At 34.1% G+C, this 27,329-nt stretch overlaps 4 protein-coding genes and 1 long non-coding RNA gene across 7 annotated transcripts; 3 read left to right on the plus strand and 2 right to left on the minus strand.

Moving 5' to 3' along the window:
• Positions 1–329: 329 nt before the first annotated feature.
• On the plus strand, positions 330–12,247 carry LOC114388012 (mediator of RNA polymerase II transcription subunit 15a-like). Of its 3 annotated transcripts, none has more exons than XM_028348343.1 (12): positions 330–460; positions 1,057–1,180; positions 3,075–3,186; positions 3,285–3,405; positions 3,709–4,974; positions 6,720–6,790; positions 7,431–7,505; positions 7,703–9,058; positions 9,186–9,527; positions 10,650–10,850; positions 10,948–11,036; positions 11,649–12,247. In XM_028348343.1, the coding sequence occupies exons 2-12, from the start codon at positions 1,071–1,073 to the stop codon at positions 11,851–11,853; spliced, it is 3,948 nt and encodes a 1,315-aa protein (XP_028204144.1). In that variant the 5' UTR covers positions 330–460; positions 1,057–1,070; the 3' UTR covers positions 11,854–12,247. The 3 variants fall into 3 exon arrangements, with proteins under 3 accessions (XP_028204144.1, XP_028204146.1, XP_028204145.1); XM_028348344.1 differs by lacking the exon at positions 330–460 and adding an exon at positions 1,545–1,981 and having other exon boundaries at positions 1,056–1,180; XM_028348345.1 differs by lacking the exons at positions 10,948–11,036; positions 11,649–12,247 and adding an exon at positions 9,812–9,884 and having other exon boundaries at positions 10,650–10,719.
• Positions 12,248–14,064: 1,817 nt separating this feature from the next.
• Positions 14,065–14,853, plus strand: LOC114387735. Its single transcript, XM_028347941.1, has one exon. It carries the CDS (start codon positions 14,191–14,193, stop codon positions 14,668–14,670), a length of 480 nt encoding a protein of 159 aa, XP_028203742.1. The 5' UTR covers positions 14,065–14,190; the 3' UTR covers positions 14,671–14,853.
• A 4,887-nt stretch (positions 14,854–19,740) lies between these two features.
• LOC114386640 lies at positions 19,741–22,497 on the minus strand. Its single transcript, XR_003661133.1, has 2 exons — positions 22,095–22,497; positions 19,741–20,046 (listed from the first exon to the last, which is right to left on the minus strand). It is a non-coding gene; the product is annotated as an uncharacterized LOC114386640 (long non-coding RNA).
• Positions 21,007–22,072, minus strand: LOC114386639. Its single transcript, XM_028346673.1, has one exon. The coding sequence runs from the start codon at positions 21,969–21,971 to the stop codon at positions 21,381–21,383; it is 591 nt and encodes a 196-aa protein (XP_028202474.1). The 5' UTR covers positions 21,972–22,072; the 3' UTR covers positions 21,007–21,380.
• Positions 22,498–24,962: 2,465 nt separating the features above from the next.
• Positions 24,963–27,220, plus strand: LOC114388382 (splicing factor 3A subunit 2-like). Its single transcript, XM_028348834.1, has 6 exons — positions 24,963–25,314; positions 25,398–25,474; positions 25,556–25,621; positions 25,724–25,798; positions 25,873–25,947; positions 26,416–27,220. The coding sequence occupies exons 1-6, from the start codon at positions 24,993–24,995 to the stop codon at positions 26,848–26,850; spliced, it is 1,050 nt and encodes a 349-aa protein (XP_028204635.1). The 5' UTR covers positions 24,963–24,992; the 3' UTR covers positions 26,851–27,220.
• Positions 27,221–27,329: the final 109 nt, after the last annotated feature.

The following is a 27,329-nucleotide window of genomic DNA, read 5'->3' on the forward strand; positions in this document are numbered from 1 at the left end:
ATTATTTTTAATAAAAGAAACATTTATTTTTGGAGGATTTTTTTATATAATGCATGGGTAATAAAACTATATAGTTATTAAAGTAAATTGATTTTTACAATTAAAACCTTTTATTTTTAAAAAATTACACCTAACTTGTGTGACAGAAGAAAAATATTTAAAATGAACTATTATTTCTCATGTATTTTAATTTATACTTACTAATTTAATTTAATGAATAAATTAAGTTGATTTGGCATGGTCGTTAGATTAAGGTCAAGGCCATTAATTAAAAACAAAAGCTTTTCATTTTATTTAATAATAAAAATAAAAAGAAATTTACACAAGCTCGAAGGCTTCGGAAATAAATAGGCATTGTCTCCACGCGTAAGTTTCCTTCAAGTTCACGAGTCAGATACGCAACCGGTAACACTGCTCACGCCACCGCCGGAAAATCGCAACCACCGTCTGCCACCATCAGGTTCTCTTTCTCTCTCTCCCTCTCCCTCTCGTCGTTTATCTTGCTCAGAAAAAAAAGCTTATTATTGCATTCACCGTGATTGCTAACTTCTTAATTGAAAGGCCAAGTAGGAAAGAGGCGTATTTCGTTCGAAATTCGAATCATTAGGATGCAATAGGACTCGATATCTTTCAAGGAAATTAGAACAGAACCCGTCCATTGAAGCCAATTTTGTAGAACGGATTTCTGGATAGGAACAAAAATGAGGGAATGCATTATCTAATATTGGAATTTTGTTCTTTGCCTCCAAAATTAATTACTAGACAGGGCATTTTGTTATTCGGTAGAGAATTATTTCTTTTGCATGCATCCTAGGTTTAAGCATGATAAATTGGCATTCTAAGTCGTATAAACCCTTGTCTGTGTCGAGGGAAAAATTATTTGGTATGTTTAGCTGTTGGTGTGACTAATATTTATGGATGGGCGGTTTGGCTCTGTTAAAACCAATGATTTCTATGGATTATCTTCTTAATTTTTCATACATTTATTATATTCATCCTTTATACGTTCCTTTTGGAATCTGATTTGACAAGAATATTCTGTTTTTGTTGTTTCAGTTGATTAAAATTTGATGGATAACAATAATTGGAGACCTAATCAAGGCACTGAAGCCAATATGGATACTAGTGATTGGAGAGGTGGACTGCCGCACGAGTCACGCCAAAGAATTGTCAACAAAATGTAAGATTCAATTTTAATATTGTATCACTAATATCATTTGTAATTTTTTATTTACGTTTCACAGCAGATATAAATCACTGATTTCATAGATTGGCAACATTTCCATGAGGATTCTGGTTGTCTTTTTTACAAGAAAATGATAAATGAATGTATGTGAAAGAACTTAAACAATGCAAATAAATTATGAAACTTGTGCTCAAATTTTTCTCAAAAATGTTTATTTGAATCCCAGCTCAACATTGATTTTTTCAATATCATAATCATATTCAAAGTGTATGCATGAACTTTAGCATGTCAATGTGGCACATGCTTATTAGATGGGTTAGTGGGACCGTGTTGTTAAAATCATGATCTGCCTTGTAAGGTTGTATGATGACAGGTCAAAGGACCCCTGGCGAGCTGAATCGCTGGAGGGTGAGATCACTCTAGGATTGCGATTTACCAAGTTCAATCATGGGATTGTCGATCCCAGCATCCCAGCAAAGCGGAGTATGGCTAAAATTACCCTTTATTTCTCCTTTGATGAAATGTTCCCTGCCATTCGAGACCTAAATCCCATTCAAAAATCACTCAATCGTGTGCCATTGGATCTCTCCTTCTTCACAACTGCCAAAGCTTCACCTCGTGCCACTAGTGCTGCTGTGCGTTGTCACTGCTGTTGCCAGTTATTGCACCTGTTACCCAACGTCCCAGACTCCCAGCATATTTCTTCTCATTTTCTCTAGTTCAGCCTTTGTTACACAGCATTTGGTAGCATCTCTGCCACCGTCCATTTGTTTGTGCCTCTACTACCCAGCTCAGGTCTCTCTGACTCAGTGACTCAGTCACTTTCATCTTATCTCACTTTGTTCCATCTTTTAATTCTATTTTTTGGCTTCTCTCACAGAGACTGGACTGCCAAATTTTATTTTTTTTAATCGGCCAATTATTTTCAGATTTTTCTAACATTATCTTTGACTTATTATGAATTTTATTTCTATCAATCATTTTGTTATGAACATCCATTAATCTGTTATGTTATGAATTTTCAGAATTATGAATTTTAATTCTCTCACTCTCTCTGTCTATCAATCTATTATAATGAATTTCCTATTTAAGTTTGCTTAATGCTTTGATTTAGAGGTTATGTTCTTTATCTGTTTTTTTTATGCATATGTATTATTTATAAGTATTTTAGGTAGAAACATAGGATATTCCAATCCGAGTTATGAGTTTTCACCCCCTCCTAATCCTAGGTAGGATCTTGAGTTTAACACTTGGGGTGGGACATTATCATACTTGGCTGTTAAACACCATGTCACCAACATGTACAATTTTAGTGTTTTTCGATCATTTGGTGTTGTATTGCACAATGTGTTAGAACAAACTTTTGCTATCATGGGTGCCTTAGAATATGAGGCACTTGCTTATTCATTTTACTATTTTAGAGGTCTCAAAGGAGGACTATGAACAAGGTTCATTTTTTCTATGCCCTATCTTTGCTAGCATTTGGTGTGTTTGGTTGGAGCTTACTGCCATTATTTTCAAAGAGGAAAATGTGTATTTTCTGCATACTGATTAGGATTGTGTATTTTGCTCCCTTATGACAGAGGTTATACTTATTTTCTCTTCGTGGAATGTGTGGCAGATGGATGCTTAGTAGAAAACTATAGTACTATAAGTAGGATTTCTTTTTCTTATGTTTTGTATTTAAGAAGTTATCAAAAATAATCTCTGCCGCCTGCAATCCATTTCTGACACACATTCTACTATATTATTTTTCTGAATATGTAGATTTCAATGAGGTCTTCTTACATGCTACAATCTTGTAACATTTGAGTATTGTATAATTACCATGAAATTTCTATAGTTTGTATTATTTAGTCACTAAACTGCTGTTTTTCATTTTTTATAGAATGGACACGTTAAAAAGACATCTTCCTGTTTCTGTTCAAGAGGGATTGCATGAACTTCAGAAGATTGCTCAAAGGTTTGAAGAGAAAATTTTTACTGCTGCAACAAGCCAGGTACATTTCTAATTTCAGATTTATCAATTTATGGTTATGTATACAGACATATGCTATGTGAAAGATTGACGGTTTAATGTGATATTCCCTAATTTCAGTCTGATTATCTACGGAAAATATCTTTGAAGATGCTTACGATGGAGACTAAATCCCAGGGCTCCATGGCCCCCAACTTACCTCCAAATCAAGGTGGCCCCAGTAATAAACCTCCTGATCCAGGTTAACATTTAAGAACCCTGGCATAGTGGTAGTATTCTCATTCTGATAGGATCTAACTCTGAGTTATTTCAAGTCTTTCAGCTTAAGTTGTTGGGAGTGTATTGTGTCCTATTGATGTGAAATATCATTAACATTTTGTTTTTCCTCTGCTATATTATCCTTGTTGCTTGTCTTAAATCTTTCTTCCTTTTAAATTTTTACATTGATATCATCTTGTGTTGTTAATAGTTCATTTGGATCCTGATGTTATATTGTACTTGTTTTGGGGGGTTTCTCTTACGCCAATCATTATTTATTTAATAGGACTTGGTATTCCACCTCAAGTTCACAATCCAGGGCAGCAACATCCTATTCCTATGTCCAATCAAACTCCGAACCGTCAACAGCTTCTACCTCAGAACATTCAAAATAGTATTGCGTCTCAACCTTCGAATATAGCCCAGGCTCCCATCCAAAATGTTGGGCAGAATAATCCCAACGTGCAGAATATACCTGGTCAGAATTCAGTGGGGAGCACCATTGGCCAAAATGCCAACATGCAAAATATGTTTCCTGGTTCCCAGAGACAAATTCAAGGAAGGCAGCAGGTTGTTCCCCAACAACAACAGCAGCAATCACAAAATTCACAGCAGTATATCTACCAGCAACAAATGCAACAGCAGCTTATCAGGCAGAAACTCCAACAACAGCAGCAGCAGCAGCAACAACAGCAGAATCTTCTACAATCAAATCAGTTGCAATCTTCTCAGCAACCTTCCATCCAAACATCAACTGTTATGCAGCAACCTTCCATGATGCAAACATCTCTACCTAGCATTCAGCACAATCAACAGTCCAATAATCAACAACAATCAACACAGTCCGTGCTTCAGCAACACTCCCAAGTTATCAGGCAACAGCAACCACAACAGACTTCGATCATTCATCAACAACAAACACCGATGACTCAACAGTCAATATTACCTCCACAACAGCAACAGCAACAGCAACAACAGCTTATGGGGGCACAGGCAAATGCACCAAACATGCACCATACCCAAATACTTGGGTCACAAAATAATGTTGGTGATTTGCAGCAGCCACAGAGGTTACTTACACAGCAGAATAATCTTTCAAACCTGCAGCAGCAACAGTTAATAAATCAGCAAAACAACCTATCAAATATGCATCAACAGCTGGGTAATAATGTCCCTGGGTTACAGCCACAGCAGGTCCTTGGACCTCAACCTGGCAACTCAGGCATGCAAACAAGCCAGCACTCTGCACATGTGCTACAACAGTCGCAGGTTCCAATTCAACAACAATCACAGCAAAATGCATCAAATTTGTTACCATCTCAAGTGCAGCAGTCACAGCCTCAGGCTCCACAGCAGCAATTGATGCCACAGATTCAATCTCAACCTGCACAGTTGCAACAACAGTTGGGTTTGCAACAGCAACCAAATCCCTTGCAACGAGATATGCAACAAAGACTTCAGGCCTCAGGTCCCTTACTTCAACAATCAAATGTTCTTGATCAACAAAAGCAGTTATACCAATCACAAAGACCCCTTCCTGAAACTTCATCCAGTATGTAAAATTGCTACTATGCATTTTTCAGTGTCTTTTATCTTTTGTCAATTGATGGCTCCAAGGGGATCAAATTTGTGATCCTTCCTACTACCTTGGATCATATAGGAGGTAGACAAATTGTGTGATCACATCATGGAATATAAGATCCCCCTCTTATTTAAATACTATATTTCAAACATATATAGGTAGGATAACTTTGAAATTGTTACTGGCATTGGAATAACTCCTATTCAAAATACATTATAGATGGAAGTCTAAGCCTTGTCTGCCCAACAAAAGAATCAGATGATCTAAGCCTTCTAATAAAAACCAAGGTCACAAATTAAAGATACAAATCACAACATTAAAACACTAAAAGATTGACCAGCTAAATGGAATTTTGTGAGGGTTGGCCTGCAAAATGTAATATTACAAAAAAGAGAAAGGACTGGACACAACAGGCATATTAATTATTAATATAGTATGCTGGGCTTTCTGTTATGACAGCTGTCATCTTTAACTAACTCTTAGTTAGTTAGACACTGTTAGAGCTTAGAGTCTCTAGCCAAACTCATATAAATACTTAGTGTTTTTTTAAAAGGCATATAAGTACTGAGTGTAACTCAGTCTTTGTAGCTTTTGATTCATATTTCAGAATACAAAAATATTTCACTGAAATTCTCTCTGAAGTCTGAGCTTTATTATGGTATCAGAGCAGGGTTCGAACCCTGGATTTATTCCCTCCCTTCTGTGCACAACAACTCTTCTCCTCCTTCCCGATTGACACCTATTCATGCAGAGCCTGTATCGGCTTTTCCTCTGGCAGCATCTGTTATCTTCTCGCACACCATATCTGAAAAATGGATGTAATCAATAGCATGCTCTAGCAGAGTGCGGACCGAAGCACAGCCATGGGCAGCTATGGGATTCAAATAGTAGTCAGTAGAGTGGTTTTCAATAGTGCTCATTGCGTCTGCAGTAGCTGCCAAAATAAGGGGGCACTACGAAGATATGGCCTGCAAAAACCCATTTTTACCCTTGAAAAAATATGATTATTATTATTTATTTATTTACTCTTTTTTTTTGGGGGGGGGGGGGTGCAAAGTTGTGATTTCTCCCCTATTTTATAATTCTTTTATTTTGCTTTAGAAACATAATAAGACTTGAAACCCTTCTTCCTTGACCGTTGTACAAAAGGTTACCTCTATTTGACCTTTGTTTCTTCACTTTTTACAAGACTTTTTTCCCCTTTGTGTTTGTTCTATCTTCCTTTAAACTTCCCCATCCTCATTCAGCTACTTTTTTTCTTCTAATTTGTTATGTTCTTTTTCTGTTAATTTCACTATCACTTGTTCTTATTGTGCTTAGATTGGTGGTAATTGTGTGTGTAAATTGTGACTTATTATTTATTACCTTTTTTTTTATTGGCAAATGTTAGTAGTTATTATTCATTACTATGTTCGTATTGCGCCTGGATTGGTGGTAGTTGTGTGTGTAAATTTTGACTTATTATTATCATGAATATCTTTAATTATATGTGTAGTATAAATCAGTGGTCCATAGGTTAAGCCACTTTGTGAAAGTATCTTTGTGAAAAATGACAACATAGGTTATCACAATGTCTCATGAATGTATCTTTTGTATTTGATAGAATAATGTTCTCTAAGTTAGTTGGCAAATATCTCATTTTTTACTTCCAAAAAAGCAAATATCTGCCTTTTTTGGCCTTGAATGCTCATGTACGTATGAAATATCTTTTGTAGCTTCTCTGGATTCAACAGCACAGACTGGACAGTCAAGTGGGGGTGATTGGCAAGAAGAAGTGTATCAAAAGGTAATATACTATTTTCTTATCATCTCTTTTCCTTTAGTAAATTGGGTTGAACAACAGATATTTGTCAAATGAACCCTAAAATAAAATAATGAAGATTCATGGCTTTTATTGTGATGAATTTTCAGCAAGAACATGGAACTCTTCACAAGTCTTGGAAAAATAATGAGAACTCTTCTTAAATCTATACTGTTCAATGTTTATGTGGATGCCATTCATCCTTCACATAATATTTGAAAAAATGTGTACTGCAGCAGTAGAAACTACTGGTGCTTTACCCAAAAAGGTTTTTTATTTTTTGGTTTTCTGTCTGCAGTTAATTTCTTTTATTACTGTGTTTTTGTCCTCTTTTAGTTGCTTGCATTGAGAAAGATTCATTGTAATTGTAAATATGATTGTGTTGATATGAGTGAGATTTTAAAGTTTTCAATTCAATATTCAAAATCGTGGTGCCAGGTGCACGTGTGCATGGTTAACATCTCAATTTTAAGCATGAAAGTGAAACTTGGAATTTATGATGCATTACAAAATTGGAAAATAATTCTTATCCTTTTTTAAGGCATCAGTGGTACATATCTTCTTGCACAAGAGATTACAAGATTTTATCCATTGATTATTTGATTCTGTTTATTTTAACTTGCAGATTAAATCTATGAAGGAAAGTTACTTGCCCGAGTTGAATGAAATGTACCAAAAAATAGCTAGTAAACTTCAGCAGGTATGTTTAGTCATGCAAATTTTTAATATCTGCTATGGATAAAGAAGCCTTTTCCATTATTATTATTATGGCAAACTCTGGAGATTGCACTGTGTGCTAATCAAGTCATCACACTTCCTGAAAGGGAGTCCTTTATTGTTTTTGTTTTTACTCAAATTATTCTTACTGTGTTTAACCTTGTATCTTTTCATTATCAGCATGATTCCCTTCCACAACAACCAAAGTCAGATCAGCTTGAAAAGCTGAAGGTATTTAAAATGATGCTGGAACGAATTATAACATTCCTTCAGGTTTCCAAGAGCAACATCTCACCTAATTTCAAGGAGAAATTGAATTCATATGAGAAGCAGATTATAAATTTTATAAATACAAATAGACCTAGGAAAAACATGCCTGGACATCTTCCCTCACCTCATATGCATTCCATGTCACAATCACAACCCCAAGTTACTCAAGTGCAGTCTCATGAAAATCAAATGAACTCTCAGTTGCAAACAACAAATATGCAAGGCTCTGTAGCAACAATGCAGCAGAATAATATGGCAGCCATGCAGCATAATTCTCTGTCTGGTGTATCCACAGCACAGCAGAGTAAGATGAATTCAATGCAACCAAGTACCAATTTAGATTCAGGACCAGGAAATGCTGTGAACTCCCTGCAACAGGTTCCAGTGAGCTCACTTCAACAAAACCCTGTTAGTGCTCCTCAACTAACTAATGTTAACTCCTTATCTTCACAAGCCGGGGTTAATGTAGTCCAACCAAATCATAATCCCCTTCAGCCAGGTTCTAGTATGCTTCAACACCAGCAACTAAAACAACAGCAGGAACAACAGATGTTACAGAATCAACAGTTAAAACAACAATATCAGCGGCAATTGATACAGAGGAAACAACAACAGATCTTACAGCAGCAGCAGCAGCAACAACAGCTACATCAGACAGCAAAGCAACAGCTGCCTGCACAATTGCCAACACATCAAATACAACAACTTCACCAAATGAATGATGCAAATGACATAAAGATGAGGCAAGGAATCAGTGTTAAGCCAGGGGTCTTTCAGCAACCTCTTACTTCCAGTCAACGCTCAACTTATCCCCATCAACAGATGAAAGGGAGTCCTTTTCCTGTTTCTTCTCCCCAACTCCTTCAGGCCACATCTCCTCAGATTCCACAACACTCATCTCCTCAGGTTGACCAACAAAACCACCTTCCATCTCTCACAAAAGTTGCTACCCCTCTGCAATCTGCTAACTCACCTTTTATGGTACCCACTCCTTCACCTCCCTTGGCTCCATCTCCCATGCCAGGGGATTCTGAAAAGCCCATTTCTGGTGTTTCATCAATCTCAAATGCTGCAAATATTGGATATCAACTAACAGGGGGTGCAGCAGCACCTGCTCAATCCCTTGCCATTGGAACACCTGGAATATCAGCCTCTCCTTTACTTGCAGAGTTCACTGGCCCTGATGGTGCTCATGGTAATGCTTTAGCACCCACTTCTGGAAAGTTAACTGTTACTGAGCAGCCTATTGAGCGCCTAATTAAAGCGGTTAGTTTAGTGGATCTTAAGCTGGCCTGATCAGTGGCTGTGGGTTTTTTATAAATTTGACAAATAAACTACATAAAGGTTTCCATAATTGTTCAACTGACAAATTTATATCCAATCATGATTCCAGGTCAAATCAATGTCACCAAAAGCATTAAGTTCTGCTGTCAGTGATATTGGTTCAGTTGTCAGCATGAATGATAGAATAGCAGGATCAGCTCCAGGTAATGGATCCAGAGCTGCTGTTGGCGAAGATTTGGTTGCTATGACTAATTGTCGTCTTCAGGCTAGAAATTTTATCACCCAAGATGGTGCCAATGGAACAAGGAGGATGAAGCGCTACACTAATGCAACACCCTTGAATGTTGTATCTTCTCCTGGTAGCATGAATGACAGTATCAAGCAGTTAACTGCTGAGGCTTCTGATTTGGATTCAACTGCAACATCTAGATTCAAGATGCCAAGGATTGAGGTACTTATTTTTTTTAATTAATTTTTATTTATAATTGATATCTTTTACCATCAATGTCTTATTTTTTGGGCTTGCCATTGCAATTTATTAATGGGCATCAACACATGATGAATGACATGCACCAACACATTATGCAATTACTTTTTCACCCTTTCTGTCTACAAGGATTCAGACTCAAAAATCAATGCTACTAGTTCAATAGAAGTATGTAGAAAGGTGTAATTTCATGTTCTCATTTAGATGGTGAAATATATCTAGAGGCTATATATGAAAATGCATTGTAGGTGGGGCAAGGGGAAAGAAATAACGCAACAAACAAGGATCCAGGTGGGGCAAGGGGAAAGAAATAAACATGTGGTGAGATATTTGAACTGATGTACACTTTTATTTCATGAAAGTGCAAGTTATTTGCAACTACCAGTGTTTTGTACATGTATCAAAACATAAAATGTAGTTTATACCTTTGATTATGATTTTTCAGGACATTTTTGCTGGATCTAGTCAAAATTTTGAGATAGGAATTACTGTATTAGATATTCATCTATGATATTAATTTGATCAATTTAATAGATAAATGTTATTTTTAAAGATTCAAGTGATACCGAATGATTTAGTAAAATAATAGCTATCACAACCAATCAAAAGAAAAATTGTAGTAATAGTGGTGGTAGTAGTAGGCAGTAGCATGCAACAATAAAAAAAATATATTAGTGGTTAGGTTGATTCATGTTGTTGATTTGTTAGTCTTTAATTCTTTTGAATTTTGATTAATAATTTCTCCAATTTTTACAAATAACCATTATCCTTCCCATTTATGGATAATAATCAAGGGTGGGAGGAGGTTAGAGCATAGAACCTATCGTTACGTGTCACTCTTGTAACAGGTCTTGAATTGTTGACCTGGACAGCAACTGGATTCATTATATAATGTCTTGGATTTTGCATGATCTGGATTAGCTATTGACATTTCTTTCATCAGAGCATAATGATTTGTCATATATTAGGTTTTAAAATTATTCTGAAGTTTGCATTGTGAGGATTAGGAAATCACTTTATAATATATGGATTTGCTCTACACAACCTTTGATTGCTGATAAGGAATTTATGTGACTTATATGGCAGGCTAATCATTCCCTTTTGGAAGAAATTAGGGAGGTTAATCAGCGACTTATTGACACGGTAGTAGACATAAGTAATGAAGAAGTTGATCCAACAGCAGCTGCTGCTGCTGCTGAAGGGACAGAAGGGACCATTGTCAAATGCTCTTACAATGCTGTGGCTCTCGGTCCGAGCTTAAAATCCCAATATGCTTCAGCACAGATGGTGGGCTTTAAAACTCTTAAACCATGTGCATATTAAGTATTTATTAATTCTTTTTGTTATAGAACTTTGTCTTTATTTGTGTTTTACTGCCATGCAGTCACCAATTCAACCCTTGCACTTGCTTGTTCCTACAAATTATCCTAATTGTTCCCCCATACTCCTAGACAAGTTTCCAGTTGAATCCAGGTGAGAGAATTAGCATTTTGGCTTCTCTTATGTGTCTTATACTTTTATTTTCTCTGTTTGCATTTATCAATAAAAAGGACAAATGTAATGCTCAAATCTTGCAAAACAAAACTTCTTTTGGTGATTGTGACGTTTTTTTCATTGATGAAACATGTGTTTGCTCTATTGTATCAGACTGAGTAAAGAAGATAACGCTGAAGGGTGCCTCTTATTATTTATAGCAAAGACCATGGCCGTTTTACCTGTCAGATTTGCTTTAATATGTATCCGTCATCCAAATGAACACGTGTGATTTTAGAAAACATATGTTTAATTTATGCCTCAAATTAATCCTCTATTGCTTTAAGCTATAATTTCTCTTTTTAAATAGCAGATGTGAATTTTTGAGTTTAAATCTAACAAGGAAAAATGTGAGATGTTTTTCCTGAAAGATACATATGACTCTGATGTGCTGACGAGACTGACTGACCATTATTAATTTTTATTATCCTCTGAAATGTTGGTTTATGCCCCTTCCAAACAGAATGTATCACTTTACCTTTTATTTTAAATTTGCTTAGAATTCTTCTGTTTCTAATAAAAATAAGTGGTATTGAGTATTTCTTTTTTCAGTAAGGAGAATGAAGATCTTTCTGTCAAAGCGAAGTCAAGGTTTAGCATATCCTTGCGAAGTTTATCACAACCTATGTCCCTTGGGGAGATAGCAAGGACTTGGGATGTTTGTGCTCGCATTGTTATTTCTGAGCATGCACAACAGAGCGGTGGTGGGAGTTTCAGCTCTAAGTATGGGACTTGGGAGAATTGCTTGACCACATGATGATCCTTGCCGTTCCATGCAAACATCTTTTTTCCTCTTAAATTTGCCAAAACTTGTGTCAATCATTGGATACGGAGTTTTTGGGTGCAGGTGAAAAGCGATTATGCATCAGGTCAAATTGGTCTCGTTTCAGTGAATTGTGTATTCAGTTAGTATCCCATTTTCTTGCTTATTTTTACGCTCAAATTGCGATGTTTGCCGCTGCCTAAGACGCTCAATGTAGTAAGATTTGTGTGACTTGAATCAAATTGCCTTCACCAAGGCTTTGTTAATAACTAATATAGTAGCTCAACAGTAAGGCCCGTAATTTCTGCAGAAGAATAACACTTCCAGATGCTCATAATTAAATTGCAGTTATGATTAGTTATATATCTTAAAAAAACTTTTTCTTTCATGTGAGTTATGATTGAATAACTTAAGTCATAAAATGATGTCATTAGGAGTTTAATAATGAGAAATGTGATATTTACTTATTCGTTACTAAAACTATATTATCCAGTAATTTTGTTTCAAGTTACTTTACATTTAAATTTAAAAATTGGCGATGACTTCATTAAACTAAAATAAGTTACGGTCCTTACTGTATATGAGTATATCTCTGTATGAACGTTTTCTTTTCCTTTATTTTAATGTACTCTCTCTGAGACTCATTAGTTTCGACCTTGAGAATTTTAAATGCATGGCCCAAACGTTAGAGGATAACTAGTTATTTACCCTAATCGATAAACACTAACCTAATAAAATGATTGTTTTGTCAATCTCAAATTGAACTTGTTCAACTTTTTACCGTAGATGGATTGCCGGTACAATATATTATTGAAGAGTTAAAATTCAAGTACTAGTGCATTGGCTTCAAGTTCAACTTCGATAATCACAGTATAAGGCATTTTATGCAGGAAATAGTATTAAAGTAAATGGTGTAGCTGTAAGGAACTGTAAGCCGGCACGTCAAATCAAAGTAAATGGTGTAGCTGTAAAACAAGGAAAATATTTTTTGTGTTGCATTCTATTTTAATCTTATTTTCTTTTTCTTTTCTAATAGAATATTTATCATATCTATTTTTTCTCTTTCTTCTTTCCACTGTATATAATTGGTATAAAAATTTAATTAAAAGTCATTTCAAATGTATTTGTAAAGAATTATTATTTTTATTATAGATGTTAATATATAATTGGATAATATTATAAAAAGTAATATATTTTAACTAAATTGTCAAAATAATTCACAATGAGGATTTTTTTTATTCTTTATTTTTATGAAGGATATTATTATTATTATTTATTTCACAGCCTGTTTATCTTTTTTTTTTCTCTTAATTTTAATTTCCTGCTTGTGTCAAAGTAGCCCACAACATTCTCTAATCTTAACAAAAACAAGCAACGGTTGCTCGACCGCCCAATGTTTGTGCAAAAAAATACTGCTTTGCTGTCACGTCACCATAAATCAAAATTACTGCTTCTGTTTCTTCATTTATCAAATTATATATTTTAAATATTTTGTTTATTTATTTATTCACATGTACATTGCTTTTTTGTTACACAGATAAACCTTTACGTTTCTGAAAAAGACAGTATATTCTTACATTCGTTCAACTTGCGCGATGTTATTTTACTTTAATAGGTAAGTTTGAATTCTAAATATGTTATTTTCACAAATAAATTGAAGTATATAACTATAGTAAATATTCGAAGAGTTGCCACCTTTTTTTTTCTAGAAAAAATTTGTGATTGTAAAAAAAAATTGTTATTACTTTAAAAATTTACTTTGGAATACACACTTTTGATTGTCGTGATGTTTTGAAATTTCATAATTCTTAATCACTAATTAGATAATGCTTATAAGATACTCAATTATCCCAAATTACTTCCATTGATTTCATGTACAAGTTTGGTTCTTTCTTTTTTCTCTCCGGTACACTTTCTCACGATTGATGCCGTGGGTAGTTTTCAAAATAAAAAAAAGCAATAAAGTTTTAAAAAATTGTAATCTATGTTGATTTTATTACAATCTCCAACTGTTTTTCCTTCATTATTATTATGATTATTATTATTAAATTATGCATTTCAATGTCATGTGAACAAAGCTTTAGTTTAGCATAGGAGAGCCAGAGCCACAATGATAAACATAAATTATAATTATTTATTATTTATATATTAGCATGAGGCATAATGACTGTTTTAGCCTTGGTGGCCTTGCTATATAAACCTGAGTGGACGTGAGTTTGCGTAACCGATTCCCGAAACAACGCATCCATAGCCAACCGTCTCTAACAAAAAACAAAACTAGCTTCTTCTCTTTCTCACTCTCTCTCTCTCTCTGCACTTGTTCAATCAACAATGTCAATGGCTTCTCCTTCTTCAAGAAACCAAACGTCGTCGCCGCGTTCGTACTCCTCGGCGTTCGCGTCCACGTCCACGTCGTCGACTAGTTTCTCTCCCGTCAGAGTGCAGGAACACCGTCCGTTGCCGTCGAAGAGTGAGAGGAACAAAGACGCGGTGTCGTCGTCGAGCGAGAAGAGGACGTGCATGTGTTCTCCAACGAATCATCCTGGCTCGTTCCGTTGCGCGTATCACAAACAGTTAGCGGAGAAGCAGAAGCAGCAAACGACGTCGTTGAGTTGTCGGAGGCTGAACCTTCTTAGATCGGCGATGAAGAACTCGGTGGTGAGAATCGGAGGAGTGGAAGGTGATCAGATTGTGAGGAGAGCGTTGACGACCACTCTCATTAGGCCCTCCTCTCATCACTTGCGTCGCCGCGAAACCTTTCAGCCCAGGCCCACTCGCCTCTCCCTCATGTCCAAAGCCCAAGATCACTGAACAATAAGCGGAAAATACTTCTTGTAAAATTCTGTGGATAATCTTTCAAGAAATTGTTTCTTTTTTGGAATGAAAATAAAAATTACTGAGTTGTAAGTAATGCTTCCAGTTGTAACCTGTTAATTAGATATAGACGTACACCGGAGTTAGTTTTGTTACAAATTCCAATTAATTGTTCTCACTCATGGAGATCCACTTTGCAATTTCATTCACACTCATCTATTTTCACCATTTAATTCACAACGAGATACATTATATATGACTCTAGCTAGTACTTGTCTTCTTAATAAGATTCTGGTCTCCATCTAAGTTAGTTTCTTTGTTTTGGATTCATGTATAATTATCAAACTTGTCAAATTTCTTTATTTTAAAATCAAGGAAAAATTATTTATAAATAAAGTTAAATTTAAGAGTTGAACGTTATTCAAATGCATGCATGCATGTATGTATTGTATGTAACAAAAAAAATAAAAATACATGCATGTATGGAACTGATGATCTTTCAACCGTTGAACTTTCAATGGGAAAACGAGGGGCTCTAGCTACTTTAGCCTTTTAATTTACTTCTGAAACAAAAATAGTATCTATTTCATTTTCATTTTTTTATCATATCCTTCATTATATTTATTCTTACATTATAAAAAAAAATTATATTTATTATTTTTTTCTATTATTTCCTTCTGCTGAAAGCATCTTATTTTAATTTTTTTTATCAATAAATATTAATTGTTAATATTATTAGTAAAAAATTCTAATCCAAGACATTTCCTTCTTTCTTTTTCTCTACTAGACTAAACCTTATATCTTCTATGTTTATGGATCTTAGTTTATAATAGATGTTTATGAAAAGTACAAACAAGTTATTGTAGTTTTCTTGCTTCGATTTTATATTTATCTAATCCTAAACATTTAACCTCTCACGTATGTGTTTGTATATCTTCAAACGGTAAAGGATTTTCTTTTAAATTTAGGTTCAATAAGCACTTGTAAAAAAAATAGTTTTTCATATAAATTAGAATTAGTTTATGCATAAATTTTTATAAGTCCTCTCAAATAAATTTAACTTGTAAAAAAACTTATAATTTTAACAAGAATGATGATATTTTTACATAAATATTTATAACAATTAATTCGTTATATAAAACAAAAATAAAAAAAATTAAGTGATATGACAGAGATGTGTATAATTAGAATCAATAAACCAATTACAAAAGTGTTGTGAAAATTTAATTCATGTGTACCATTAAACTTTTAAAAATTAGATTTCATATCTAAAATCAATCAGTTAATAAACCGTACTTTTAATTAGTTGACGATGTTAAACCTAAATATCATACAATTTTCTTTAATCACTCTAACTAGTGCAAATGAGTGATTAAGTCTTTGCTTGCTTTGGAATTAGAAAATAATTTACACTTTTAATAAGAAAATACACATTCTTATGTTAATTTATTGCGATGGATAATTTAGATATATATCTCAATTACGTTGAATAATTTAAAATTAATTTATTAAAAACAATTGATTTAAATTATTTTTATCAAATTCAATTTTATTTAATTTGCACTCAATTTATAGGATATATATATCTACCACATTTGTGATACAGCTTATTATAGTTTTTTTTTTTGGGTAGAATACAGCTTCTTATAGTTATTTCCCATTGCAGACGAAAGTGTATTTTTGTTAGCGGGGCAATAAATGTTAAAATATTTCGTATGTATCCTCTCATACACGGAATATGATTCGTAAATGATAGTGATATTCTAATAGTATACTATAATGTCTGGAAAGACAGTAACTATTCCACGTTTACGAGTGATAGTAACACATTTTAAAACATTTTTTTTAATATTAGGAAAACACTCTTTCTAGTATATTCTCTTTTAATGATAAAATCTTATTAAAAATTATAAAATTATGAGATATTCACTAAATAGAACATGAAACTTATAAAATTATAATTTTTAGTAAATTTCAATTAATTAAGAAAAGTATATTTAAAAAAGTGTGTAAGAGATTGTTTTTCAGAGATTAGGCTTTGTGAAATATGATAATGCCTACATTGATATGCAAATGCAAAAATGAAATATGTTTTAATTATAAATAGTCACTTTTGTTTATAAATATGTGATTCTATGATAAATACGTCCTTAGATGAAAATATAAAATTTAGTTTTCGAAAGGGTATAAAGTATAACAAATATATCCGCTTGTTAAATTCCGTTCGTTACCGTTAATAAAATAGTTTACGTGATACATAGAGATGAATTGATCAGTAAAATGATTGTCCGCGTGACCATCTCTAATTGTGACATATTTGTTATATAATATTTTTTTGACTTTTTGTCTTCCCACTCTCTGCGAATATGAATGGATAAATAATCATTTTTGTCTTTTTGAATATGTCCTAAAAGATGAAAATATAAAATTTAGTTTTCAAAAGTGTAAAAAATGTGATAAATATATTTGACGGTTAACTTTCATCGGTCAGCATTAATAAAAATAGTCAAAATTCGAAGAAGTGAAATATGAGATATATTTATTTCTTAGGAAAATTTGTAATGATTAATACATCGTTACATTATTTTATTTTGGTAAACCGATACAATGTTTATTTTGGATAATTTCTACTGTGACACACAAATTATGGTTGATAATCGATATTAGTAATTATTGTAATGTTATGTTTGTAATGATAAAAAATAACGAAAATTTATCATAAAATTATGGTCTAACAAATTAGTTCAATAGAAACATATTGATATTTAGGTCCAATAAGAAATTATTGACATTTTTCATACAATAATAATAACTTATTAACATTTTTGGTCTAATGGAACGTATTGACATTTAGGTAAAAAAAAATTAATGACATTTTCTTCCAATGAAAAAATATTAACATTTTCGTCTAATAATAGTATCTTAGTAACATTTTTGTTCAATATAGTTAGCATGATCACGTTAACCATCATTTTAATGACAAATTCGTCCTTTGACGATTTCATGAACGGTAACGGACGGAAGTTAACGGTGAGATATATTTATTGTATTTTTTACATGTTAGTAAAACTAAATTTTATATTTTCATCTTTCAGAAACAAATTTATTAAAAAATTATAGATTTAAAAACAAAAATAACTATTTACCCATATTTTAAATATTTCTAAATATGGTCATATTTAATTCTAGTCATTTAAAAAGTTTGGTTTTAGATCTTATAATTAATAATTAATATGCGTCTAAACATGAAAAGACTGTTAATTAAAAAAAAAACTACCACGTAGGATTCATTTATCTCAGGTCCTAATGATCTTATTAGGTACAGTTGATGTTGATATTGGATGTGAGTGAATTCACTTGTGACATCACATGTTCACAGCTCACTCAACCTTCACATTTCAAACCTACCATCTCTGGCATTCTTAATTTCATCGAGGCTCACTTGTGGCTTCTAGCATGCAAGCAAAGTCCTTGTCATTGTCATCAAATCTGAAGTTGAACAACGCAGACACAACAAATCCAAGGACGAGCAATGCCTTCAACGTTCCCCGACCCTCAAATACCACCATCCTGATTTTCTTCGTCGCCTCTTACAACAACAAGTATATGCAGTCCATCTACAATTTTAAATTCATTTTTAAGAAGAGCCAAAGTGTGATCCACTGCATTTCCTCTGAGAAAATCTCCACTCCAATATCTTTGGTTCACTTTTTTTCTTTCAGGTGTAACAGTTCTCAATAATTAATTGGAGTTGCCTTGGGTGTACAAGATACAACCATATTGCTCTCACTGTCAGTCTTCAGCATTTACAAGGTATTCTCTTCTATTTAAATGTTGATAATTTTAAATAAAATTGATTTTAAAATAATATAATTTATATTTGAATGTTTTTGTTATAAAATCAACTACAGAATAAAATTTAATACAAAACTTTTAATTTAAAGTAAAAATTACTTAAAAATGATTCAATCCAGAGTTAATTTTAAATTCTTCTTCAACTTTAAAAATGTATTCAAAATTAATTTTAAACGTAAAATTCATTTCCCAACATGAAACCTAAAAATACATTTCTAATAGTTTCTTTATGAACCGAATCGTGAATTTGAATTGTCTTGTGGTAAACTTGTGTTGTGTCTTTTACTTGGTTCTGGGATTTGGGCATATATACATGAGGTTACTACCTCGAACATTTTGGATGACAAGTACACACATAATTATGTCTCGATGGCACTCTTTATGCTGCAACGGCTTTGCTTGGGATCTGCTACGGGGCTCAATATTCTACAATGATTTCAACTGTCTCTGAGCTTTTTGGTTTGAGGCATTTTGGTGTTATTACTAGCTTCATGATGCTATTGGTGCCCTTAATTTCCGCTGTTTTCCTTGCGGGGAATAGTGTATGATGATACAGAAGCAAGGAAACTCGACTCGACCTGCTATGATGCAAATTGCTTCAGGCTCACTTTTCTGGTTTTGGCTGGTGTCTGTGGACTTGGTACCATCTTGAGTATAATTTTGTCCCTTAGAATACGACCAGTATATCAAATGCTGTATGCTGGTGGTTTATTTCGTCTATCTGAGACTTCATATTCAAACAATTGAGAGTGAGCAAAAATTATCTGTAAGGTACAAGCTGTATCAATTTTGTGGAGTCACTCTTCAACAAGCATATAGCAACTACCCTAAGCTTATTTATGGCTTTGATGTGTTACTCCTGAAAAATACTCAGCTTTAGGCGCTCCCTGTATTTGATTGCTATAGGAAATAATTCTGGGGAATTGTTCTTTCGTGATTCTCACAATTGCGATCAAGAGTTTTTGGGTATAGATTAAAGAATTTCCTAAAATTTAAATTGTGGTTTGTGCATGTCATACTCATACCATGCTGCTGTATTTATAGTTGAAAATGCTTTACATTATTCCCCAAGTTTTTTTACTTACTAGAAGTTTCTTATTTTTTCAGGTACTTGTCTGCAAATTAGAATGCACAAAATTTTGCATCGCATGCAGTCTAATTTCATCAATCTCAAAATTTTGAGCGCATCATAGGTAGATGTAGCTCGGTATGAACTTTAAAGTGATCAATGCTTCAACTAATTGAACCTGTCAAAGTGTACATATAGAAGTCAATAGAAATTGTTGGAAACCGCTGCCCCAGTTGAGGGGTTATGTAATAAGAGCAGAAAACAGCAGGACACAGAGCAAGAACCAGAACCAAAGAAGGAAGAAAGGCCAAGGAGAGATTTCATAACAGACTAGGAGCAGGGTTTCTGAGCTGGCACCATAGGATTGGTCACTTAGAATATCCTGTTGGGAATATATCTTTCTGTTAGGATATTTTTCAAAATCTGTTATTGCTAGCTCCTTCCTAGACCTGTAGAAGGAACAAATAATTAGTATTTTGGAGCCTATAAATAGATAATCATTGTAATGAATATGAAAGCAGAAATATAATCAGAAATTTCCTCTCCTTAATCTCTCTTTCTGGAGGAATCCTATCCTACGCCTCGAACACTAGGAACATAACAGGTTAGCTGAAGATATCTTCCTCAAAGGCAAATATAAATAAAATAAGAAATTGCCAAACAAAAATAAAACTAAATAAATAAAGGCAGTTTACAATATTTATGTGCTTTCTTCCTGTCTAGTGCATTAACTCGCCTACTCCGTGTGATTTCATTATTTCATCATTGGATAAAAATAAACTTCCATAATGTTATGGTTTCTACTTTCTATAGTTCCTGATTTTCAAATGCTTATTAAAAAAAAAGACACTAGTAAACTATCTCGATAAAACAAGTCTTGTAGGTGCTGTATTGAGCCATATTGTGTAAGAACTGAAAATTAACAATGCCAGTAGTAAAGGTGCTTTCCTCTCCTCTCTGAATAGCTTAAAAGTTTGTAAAAGCTGAACTATTAAGCCCCAATCTCTGTTGTTGTCTTCCTTATCTCATTTCCCTGGTTATTGTAATTTCTAAATTTCTGAATCTCTGTTGCTCATACTCTTGATTGCATGTATAGGCACTCCTTATGATTAATCAAAAGTTGAAATAAAATAAATGAAAGCATTACATAGAAGGAGATTCTAAACTGATAATAAACTCGAACAAAAATGAGGTCACTCCCGCTCAATCCCAATCCCTAGTTAAGTGCCACCAACTTGGATTCTGCAGTCACTGACATCACATACATGGTCACGTTACGTGATCCATCTCTTCTCTCTCCCCTTCTTCTTCTACATGGTTTCAGGGTTCAGAACAGAATCCTGTTTCCAAAGATCTTCTAATTTATTAAATGCAGTAAAATATTGATTAGGCCCAAGAATGCCAAGATAGAATCAAATTGTTAATATGATCATCACCATTAGACATAACACAATACAGTAGCTAAAGTAAAGTCAGGCAGACTCAAGCCTAACTGCTTATGCTTCAAAATTCAAATTATATACTTCTTGCTATATAACGGCCTAGTTAAATATCTACCTCGATATTTCTCTGCTCATGAAATCTGATGCAATTTTCCCCCTATCAAATCTAAAGGACATGAACAGAACATATAATAGTACAAACTCGATACTACAGAACATACAGGGTGCTAAACTTACCCACCACCAGTATCTGAAAGAAGAAGAAAAACACTCAAATCTCTCACCCATTAGTTTAAAATCAGGGATAGAGTCAAGTCAACCCCCAAAGAAAAGAGAAAGTTTCAGTTTGGCTTTAGATCCTGAAACATGGTATCCCATTTGATCTCTTCAACAGCGGCAGACCAATAGCCATCATCATCATCTCCACCCATCTTCTCATCCTTCTGGAAATGGTAGACCACAGGACTAGAAAAACCAGGCTGAGCTGGAACTACCGTGGAACTTCCATTAGTGAGAAAGAGTGTCTCTTGCTTTTTGCCCCTCTTCATCATAGCACTCTTCCATCTTTTCCCCAAACCACTACTACTAGACCTTGATGGTGGCACTGGCACTACAACAAGTGCTGAATTAGATGATGATGATTCTTCTTTGTGCATCAAAGTCCTTACATAGCTGGCAAAGGTGTTCTTAGTCCTCTTGATTGCCACCGCGAGCCTTGCCACCGCGCGTGGGCTCTTTCCCTTCTCTTTTCTGGCAAGCTTGAGGATCTCTAGTCTGTGCTTTGCTATGGAGATGCCCATGCTTTGGAGAAACTCGTGGTTGAAGTAAAACATGTCTTCTTCTTCGAGCTCGTTGTGAGCAAAGGTAAGGCCATACTCGTACACTAGGGATGGCTCAAGCCCACTTTTTGAAAGCCATGAGAACCAATCCATGTCGATCAGCCCAGTTTAAGTTTAAGGAAGCTGTATGACTTCAATCCACGATTCATATCTATATATACAATAGATGCTAAAGAGTAAACTACCATCCCAAATCAAGAAAGCTTAATGAATTACCTCATCCCAAAACCATATGGATTCAAGATTCTCCTTCATGACGTCAAAATCTTCGTTGTTGGTAAATAATTTTATAAGTGTATATAATAGTTATATTATTTCTTAAAATTAATAAGATTTCAAATAAATCTCCGAAAATACAATCGTCAATTACATTAATCTAAAATTTAAACGAATGTGTGACTTAAATAATTAGAAATTTCAAAGACTGAGTAAATGGACTATGCTTTTTGTAAAAAACAAAAGTAGTAATTTGTTGAATCTTGAGATATGGTAATAGTATGTGAGCATGTGGAGCATGTAACCCATGTTCACTGTTTCCTCCTAGATGAGGTCGAAGTGTCATAAATAACTCATCAGACTTTGATTTTGAGGAGTGAGACCAAAGAATTTGATGTCATGTGGACATGTTATGCCGACAATCAAGGCTAGGACGATTTCGATGACCACAACTCGTTTGGCGTATGTACTTGATAAAGAAGTAGGGATTAGGGAATAAAAGTTTTCAAACTGAAAGCAAGGCATTCTATTATCCTTTTGCTACAAAAGGTTGTGAATTAAATATGATAGATCTCAATCAACGGTATAGGTTTGAGTGCTAAAGAATTTCTGTTTTTCATTAGTAACATTTTGATTGAAATTTTGCAAATAGACAAATAAATCAAAGTCTGCCATGACTTTTCAACTCTTTCTATTTTTAAATAAATTATTGATTTCCCCTTGCTTCTGAAACTTGTCCCAAGTATTACGCTCCAAAAATATATTTATTATTTTAACAAATTAAAAGACTATTAATTTTTAATAATAATTTGATATATTAGTATCCCATGTAAATAATTGAACAATTCACAACTATATTTTTCCTTTTATAAACCACGAGTATTTTTTCATAAAAGATAATCATATTTTGAATATGATAAGATAATTATGAGTAACAAGTTTTTGTTATTAGTATTTAAATTTAACATAGTTGCATACTAAAAACACAAACTCTAGTCACTTATTATACAAACTCTAGTCACTTATTATATCTATGTGTTTGGTATATTTATGTCAATTAATCTACATACTTGGTGATATTTATAACTATATTCTAATTCCTTTAATAAATATGTTTTTGTTAAAAAATAATTTATTCTAATAATTTATATAATTAATATTTTTCTTCAAAAAAACTTACATACTTGTAAAAGACAAATAATATAAGAGTATGAATTTATCTTTCGTATCAATCATTTAGAAATGTTTCCTTTGATATCAGAATTGGAGTCTACTTTTCTTGAAACACTTATAAGATATAGAAAGAAAGTGAAAAGGTGGGGAAAATACTGATCACTGTCCAAAATTACTTGTATCGACTTTAATTTTGTGTGCCATGACAATCGAATTGGTCTCTAATTTATGGGTAGTATTTTCTATTTAGTTGAGCACAATATATGTGTGATTTGTATACATCTCGGGTCGTGTAGCTTTCTTTCTCCTTTGACACCATGCATGAACAATAATTGATAAGAAACTCTTTCGAGACATCCATTCTTAAGCACCAAGGCAGTTATAAGATTTTACTCCCTAGAAAGTATACTGGCTGAAAATAATTTTATTTCAATAAATAACTTATTTTGTACCTTGTATAGGGATCGATTAAATAGGGACAGAGCATTCTTCACTTATTTTTTCCCCTTTACCCCGTAAACAGAACTCTTAATTTGAATTTCTTTGATTTCAAGTAATTGATTTCTTTGATTTCAGAAGGATTGACATCAGAAAATGACAATGTTTTGGCCACCCAAACCAAACTATATTACTTTCAGATATCAGAGTGTCTGCCGCCGCGTGAATTTCTTTATTTCAAAAGCATATTACTATTAGTAGTATTTCATTAACTTCCAAAATTTATTGATTCTTTTTTCCCAAAAACAAAAGTGCAGCTAAAATTAATTTAAAGCAGAAAGTAATCCATAACTTGTTGACTCGTGATAAGAATTTTTTTAAAGTGAATCAAAATATAAATTATAGGATTAAAAAGATCTATTTTAAATTATAAGGATTAAAAGATAATTAAAATATAAATTATAAGGACTAAAAAAACTATTTTTAAAATAAAAATGACTAAAATAAATTTAAAATGTAAATTATTTTTAAAAAAAATATTACTTTCAGACTATAAAAATTAAAAGATACAAATTATAAAATTATAGGTATTTAAACATATTATAAATAATATAACTAAATATATAAAAAAACAATAAAATTAAAATTTTAGTTTTTTTTAATAAAAAATTTAAATTATATGGATTGACAGTTTGTATAAGTTATATAAATTAATAATCCGTATAATACTTATGGATTAACAATTCGTATGATTCATACAGATTAACAATCTGTATGATTCATACGAATTAACAACAATCTGTATGATTCATACAAACTGTAAATTTGAAAGTTTTATACGGATTATTAATACATAAGTTTTATACAGATTGTAGATTCATATAAAATTAGATTGAAGTTACAGCAAAAATAAATGTACCTCCGTCGTACTACCACACCAATTACCACTTGCCAACGAACCAAGATAACCAATTTTCCTCAACCAAAACAGACACAACAAAGAAGGAGGAGCTATCACGACAATGAATGCGAAGAAAAGAATGAATGCTGCGTGAAGAAGGAAAAGGAAGAAGAAGAAGTTAGCAAGGTTAGTTTGGGAATTTTCATAAAAGTGTTGGGTGCAGAAGAACTTTTGCTGTTGCAGGAAGAAAGTCCCAAGGTTGTAACTGTAGTGGGCTACACCTACGCGTGAAGGAAGGTTGTGGGCTTTATGGTAAGAGAGCCCAACACAACAAGAAGTATATAATCTGTCTTGTGTTGTGTTATCGTAACGTAACTCAACTGAAAATGGATCGAGAATGGGGATCGAAGCCAGGGAGCGGAGGTGCGGCGTCGGCGCAGAACGAAGCCATAGACCGGCGAGAGCGTCTCCGGCGACTGGCTCTGGAGACCATAGACTTGGCGAAGGATCCCTATTTCATGCGCAACCACCTCGGAAGCTACGAATGCAAACTCTGTCTCACTCTCCACAACAACGAGGGTAACTACTTGGCCCACACTCAGGGCAAGCGCCACCAAACCAACTTGGCCAAACGTGCCGCTCGCGAGGCCAAGGACGCCCCCGCCCAGCCCCAACCCCACAAGCGCAAAGTCACTCTTCGAAAAACAGGTTTCATTCTATTCACTAACTCAATTTCGTGTTTTATGAACTAAACAAATGAAACAAAAAAACATAAATTGATGTGTTTGCAGTGAAGATTGGACGCCCTGGGTATCGTGTGACCAAGCAGTATGACCCGGAGACAAAACAAAGATCTCTCCTATTCCAGGTTCTTTTTCACGCAATTTTCATACTTTTCTTTAATCATATTTTATGTACTTTTTTTATAATTGTGTATTGTTTGATGTAGATTGAATATCCGGAGATTGAAGACCTCATGAAGCCGAGGCACCGGTTTATGTCCTCCTATGAACAGGTGGGACTCTCTGATTTTATTGATTTAATTTTCTCTCAACTTGTTTTCAGTATCGCCATGTTTTAATATTTCTCTTTGTTTGTATTTGGATGGTTACAACAGAGGGTGCAACCCTTTGATAAAAGGTATCAGTACCTCTTGTTTGCTGCTGAACCATATGAAATCGTTGCTTTCAAGGTATTTTCTTACTTTTGGACTTTCTTTGCACTTTGCTTTTGCCTCTGTTTTTGCTCATTACTCTACATTTTCAGGTGCCCAGCACGGAGATTGACAAGTCCACTCCAAATTTCTTCTCGCACTGGGATCCTGACTCCAAGATGTTCACGGTTATTACATTTACTCCTCTTTTTAGTTTGTCATGGAAAACTCGATCTATCCAAATGTTTACGTGTTATATGCATTTTATACAAACATCTGAATGGCCTTGCAGCATGTTTGATAAATGTTTGTGGTGAAGAAATAATGATTATTCAGTTTTCAGAAGAGGCTCTTTCTTCAAGCTTTTGATTAAAAACCTGTTTTAACCTTAAATTGAGCTACTAATGCTCATATACACATGGCCCCGACATCCAAACATGAATGAGTCTGGTCTAGAAAATTAGTTGTCGCGTTTTAATTGTTTGCTCCTGTATGTATCAATGCAAACCAATTATTCAAGCATTTAGCAGCAGAACTAGGTTGGCAATATCCTGTCTGCTTTCTTGCCTTAATTCTTTCTGTTTGTGTGGTTTGCATTATTGATATTTAATTTCCACCATCTGCGATGGATGACTTGAATTGATACTTGTTTGCAGCTACAATTGTATTTTAAATCCAAGCCGCCAGAGGCGAACAAACCGCAGCCTGCCTCTACTGCCAATGGCACAGCACCATCTGGTGTACCACCAAGGCCTTTGCCCCCACCACCCCAAGGTCCACTACCACCACCTCCACCTCCTCCACAAGGGCTACCTCCTGGTGCACCCATGGCAAATCCTCCTAGAGCTCCTCCACCTCCAATGCCGGGATCTATGCCACCTCCTCCTATGGCAGCAACTAACGGTCCTAGACCTGCACCTTCTGGTGGAATGCCATCTATTCCACCCCCACCCCCTGTTGCAAGTGGGACATCGGGTTTCAACATGGGTGCTAGACCTCCATCAATGCCACCTCCACAAGGTTTTCCTTCCCAACCCATGCAGGGCCATGGTGTCCGTCTTCCTCCTCCACCCCCAAACATGGGACAGTAGGTCCTCAGGCTTTAGGACAGCAAGCATCATTGGAAGTGCTAAACAACTGTAGTAGAATGTGTCCGTTAAGGACTTAATGCTTTGTATGGTAGAGGCAAGGTTTCTTAAGCAATACACCAAATTACCTGTACACTCTTCATTGTGCCATTTTTACATTTACAAATTAAGATGTTGAAGTATCGAGATTTTTGGCTTTGGTGGTATTTATGTCTTTGGAGTGACCGTGTCCACAAATTTAGGTCTCAGTAGCTTGATATGATTGGAATATTTTGGTTTGTTGCAAGTAATTTAGGATCTAGGCTTGATCGGGTCATTTATGTAGTAGTAACTACTTGATTATGGGGAATCACAGGTGATACGGTTTCCGCAACTTGGTTTTCGGAATTTTTTATATGAATTTACGACAAGTTGAAGTTAGATTCAATCGCTGTTCTTTTTCCGTGGTTGTAACTTGTAAGTAATTGAATATCAGGTACAGT

This window comes from Glycine soja, chromosome 15, assembly GCF_004193775.1.
Source record: "Glycine soja cultivar W05 chromosome 15, ASM419377v2, whole genome shotgun sequence".
NCBI classification, from domain to species: Eukaryota; Viridiplantae; Streptophyta; class Magnoliopsida; order Fabales; family Fabaceae; genus Glycine; species Glycine soja.

Excerpts from the sequence above, each read along its gene's own strand:
- LOC114386639 (XM_028346673.1), bottom strand. The coding sequence starts at position 21,971 with ATGGATTGGTTCTCATGGCTTTCAAAAAGTGGGCTTGAGCCATCCCTA.
- LOC114388382 (XM_028348834.1), top strand. The coding sequence starts at position 24,993 with ATGGATCGAGAATGGGGATCGAAGCCAGGGAGCGGAGGTGCGGCGTCG. Across the intron at positions 25,799-25,872 it reads ATGAAATCGTTGCTTTCAAG|GTGCCCAGCACGGAGATTGA; the intron begins GTATTTTCTTAC and ends CTACATTTTCAG. Across the intron at positions 25,948-26,415 it reads CTGACTCCAAGATGTTCACG|CTACAATTGTATTTTAAATC; the intron begins GTTATTACATTT and ends ACTTGTTTGCAG.
- LOC114388012 (XM_028348343.1), top strand. The coding sequence starts at position 1,071 with ATGGATAACAATAATTGGAGACCTAATCAAGGCACTGAAGCCAATATG. Across the intron at positions 3,187-3,284 it reads TTACTGCTGCAACAAGCCAG|TCTGATTATCTACGGAAAAT; the intron begins GTACATTTCTAA and ends CCCTAATTTCAG. Across the intron at positions 4,975-6,719 it reads CCTTCCTGAAACTTCATCCA|CTTCTCTGGATTCAACAGCA; the intron begins GTATGTAAAATT and ends TATCTTTTGTAG.
- LOC114387735 (XM_028347941.1), top strand. The coding sequence starts at position 14,191 with ATGTCAATGGCTTCTCCTTCTTCAAGAAACCAAACGTCGTCGCCGCGT.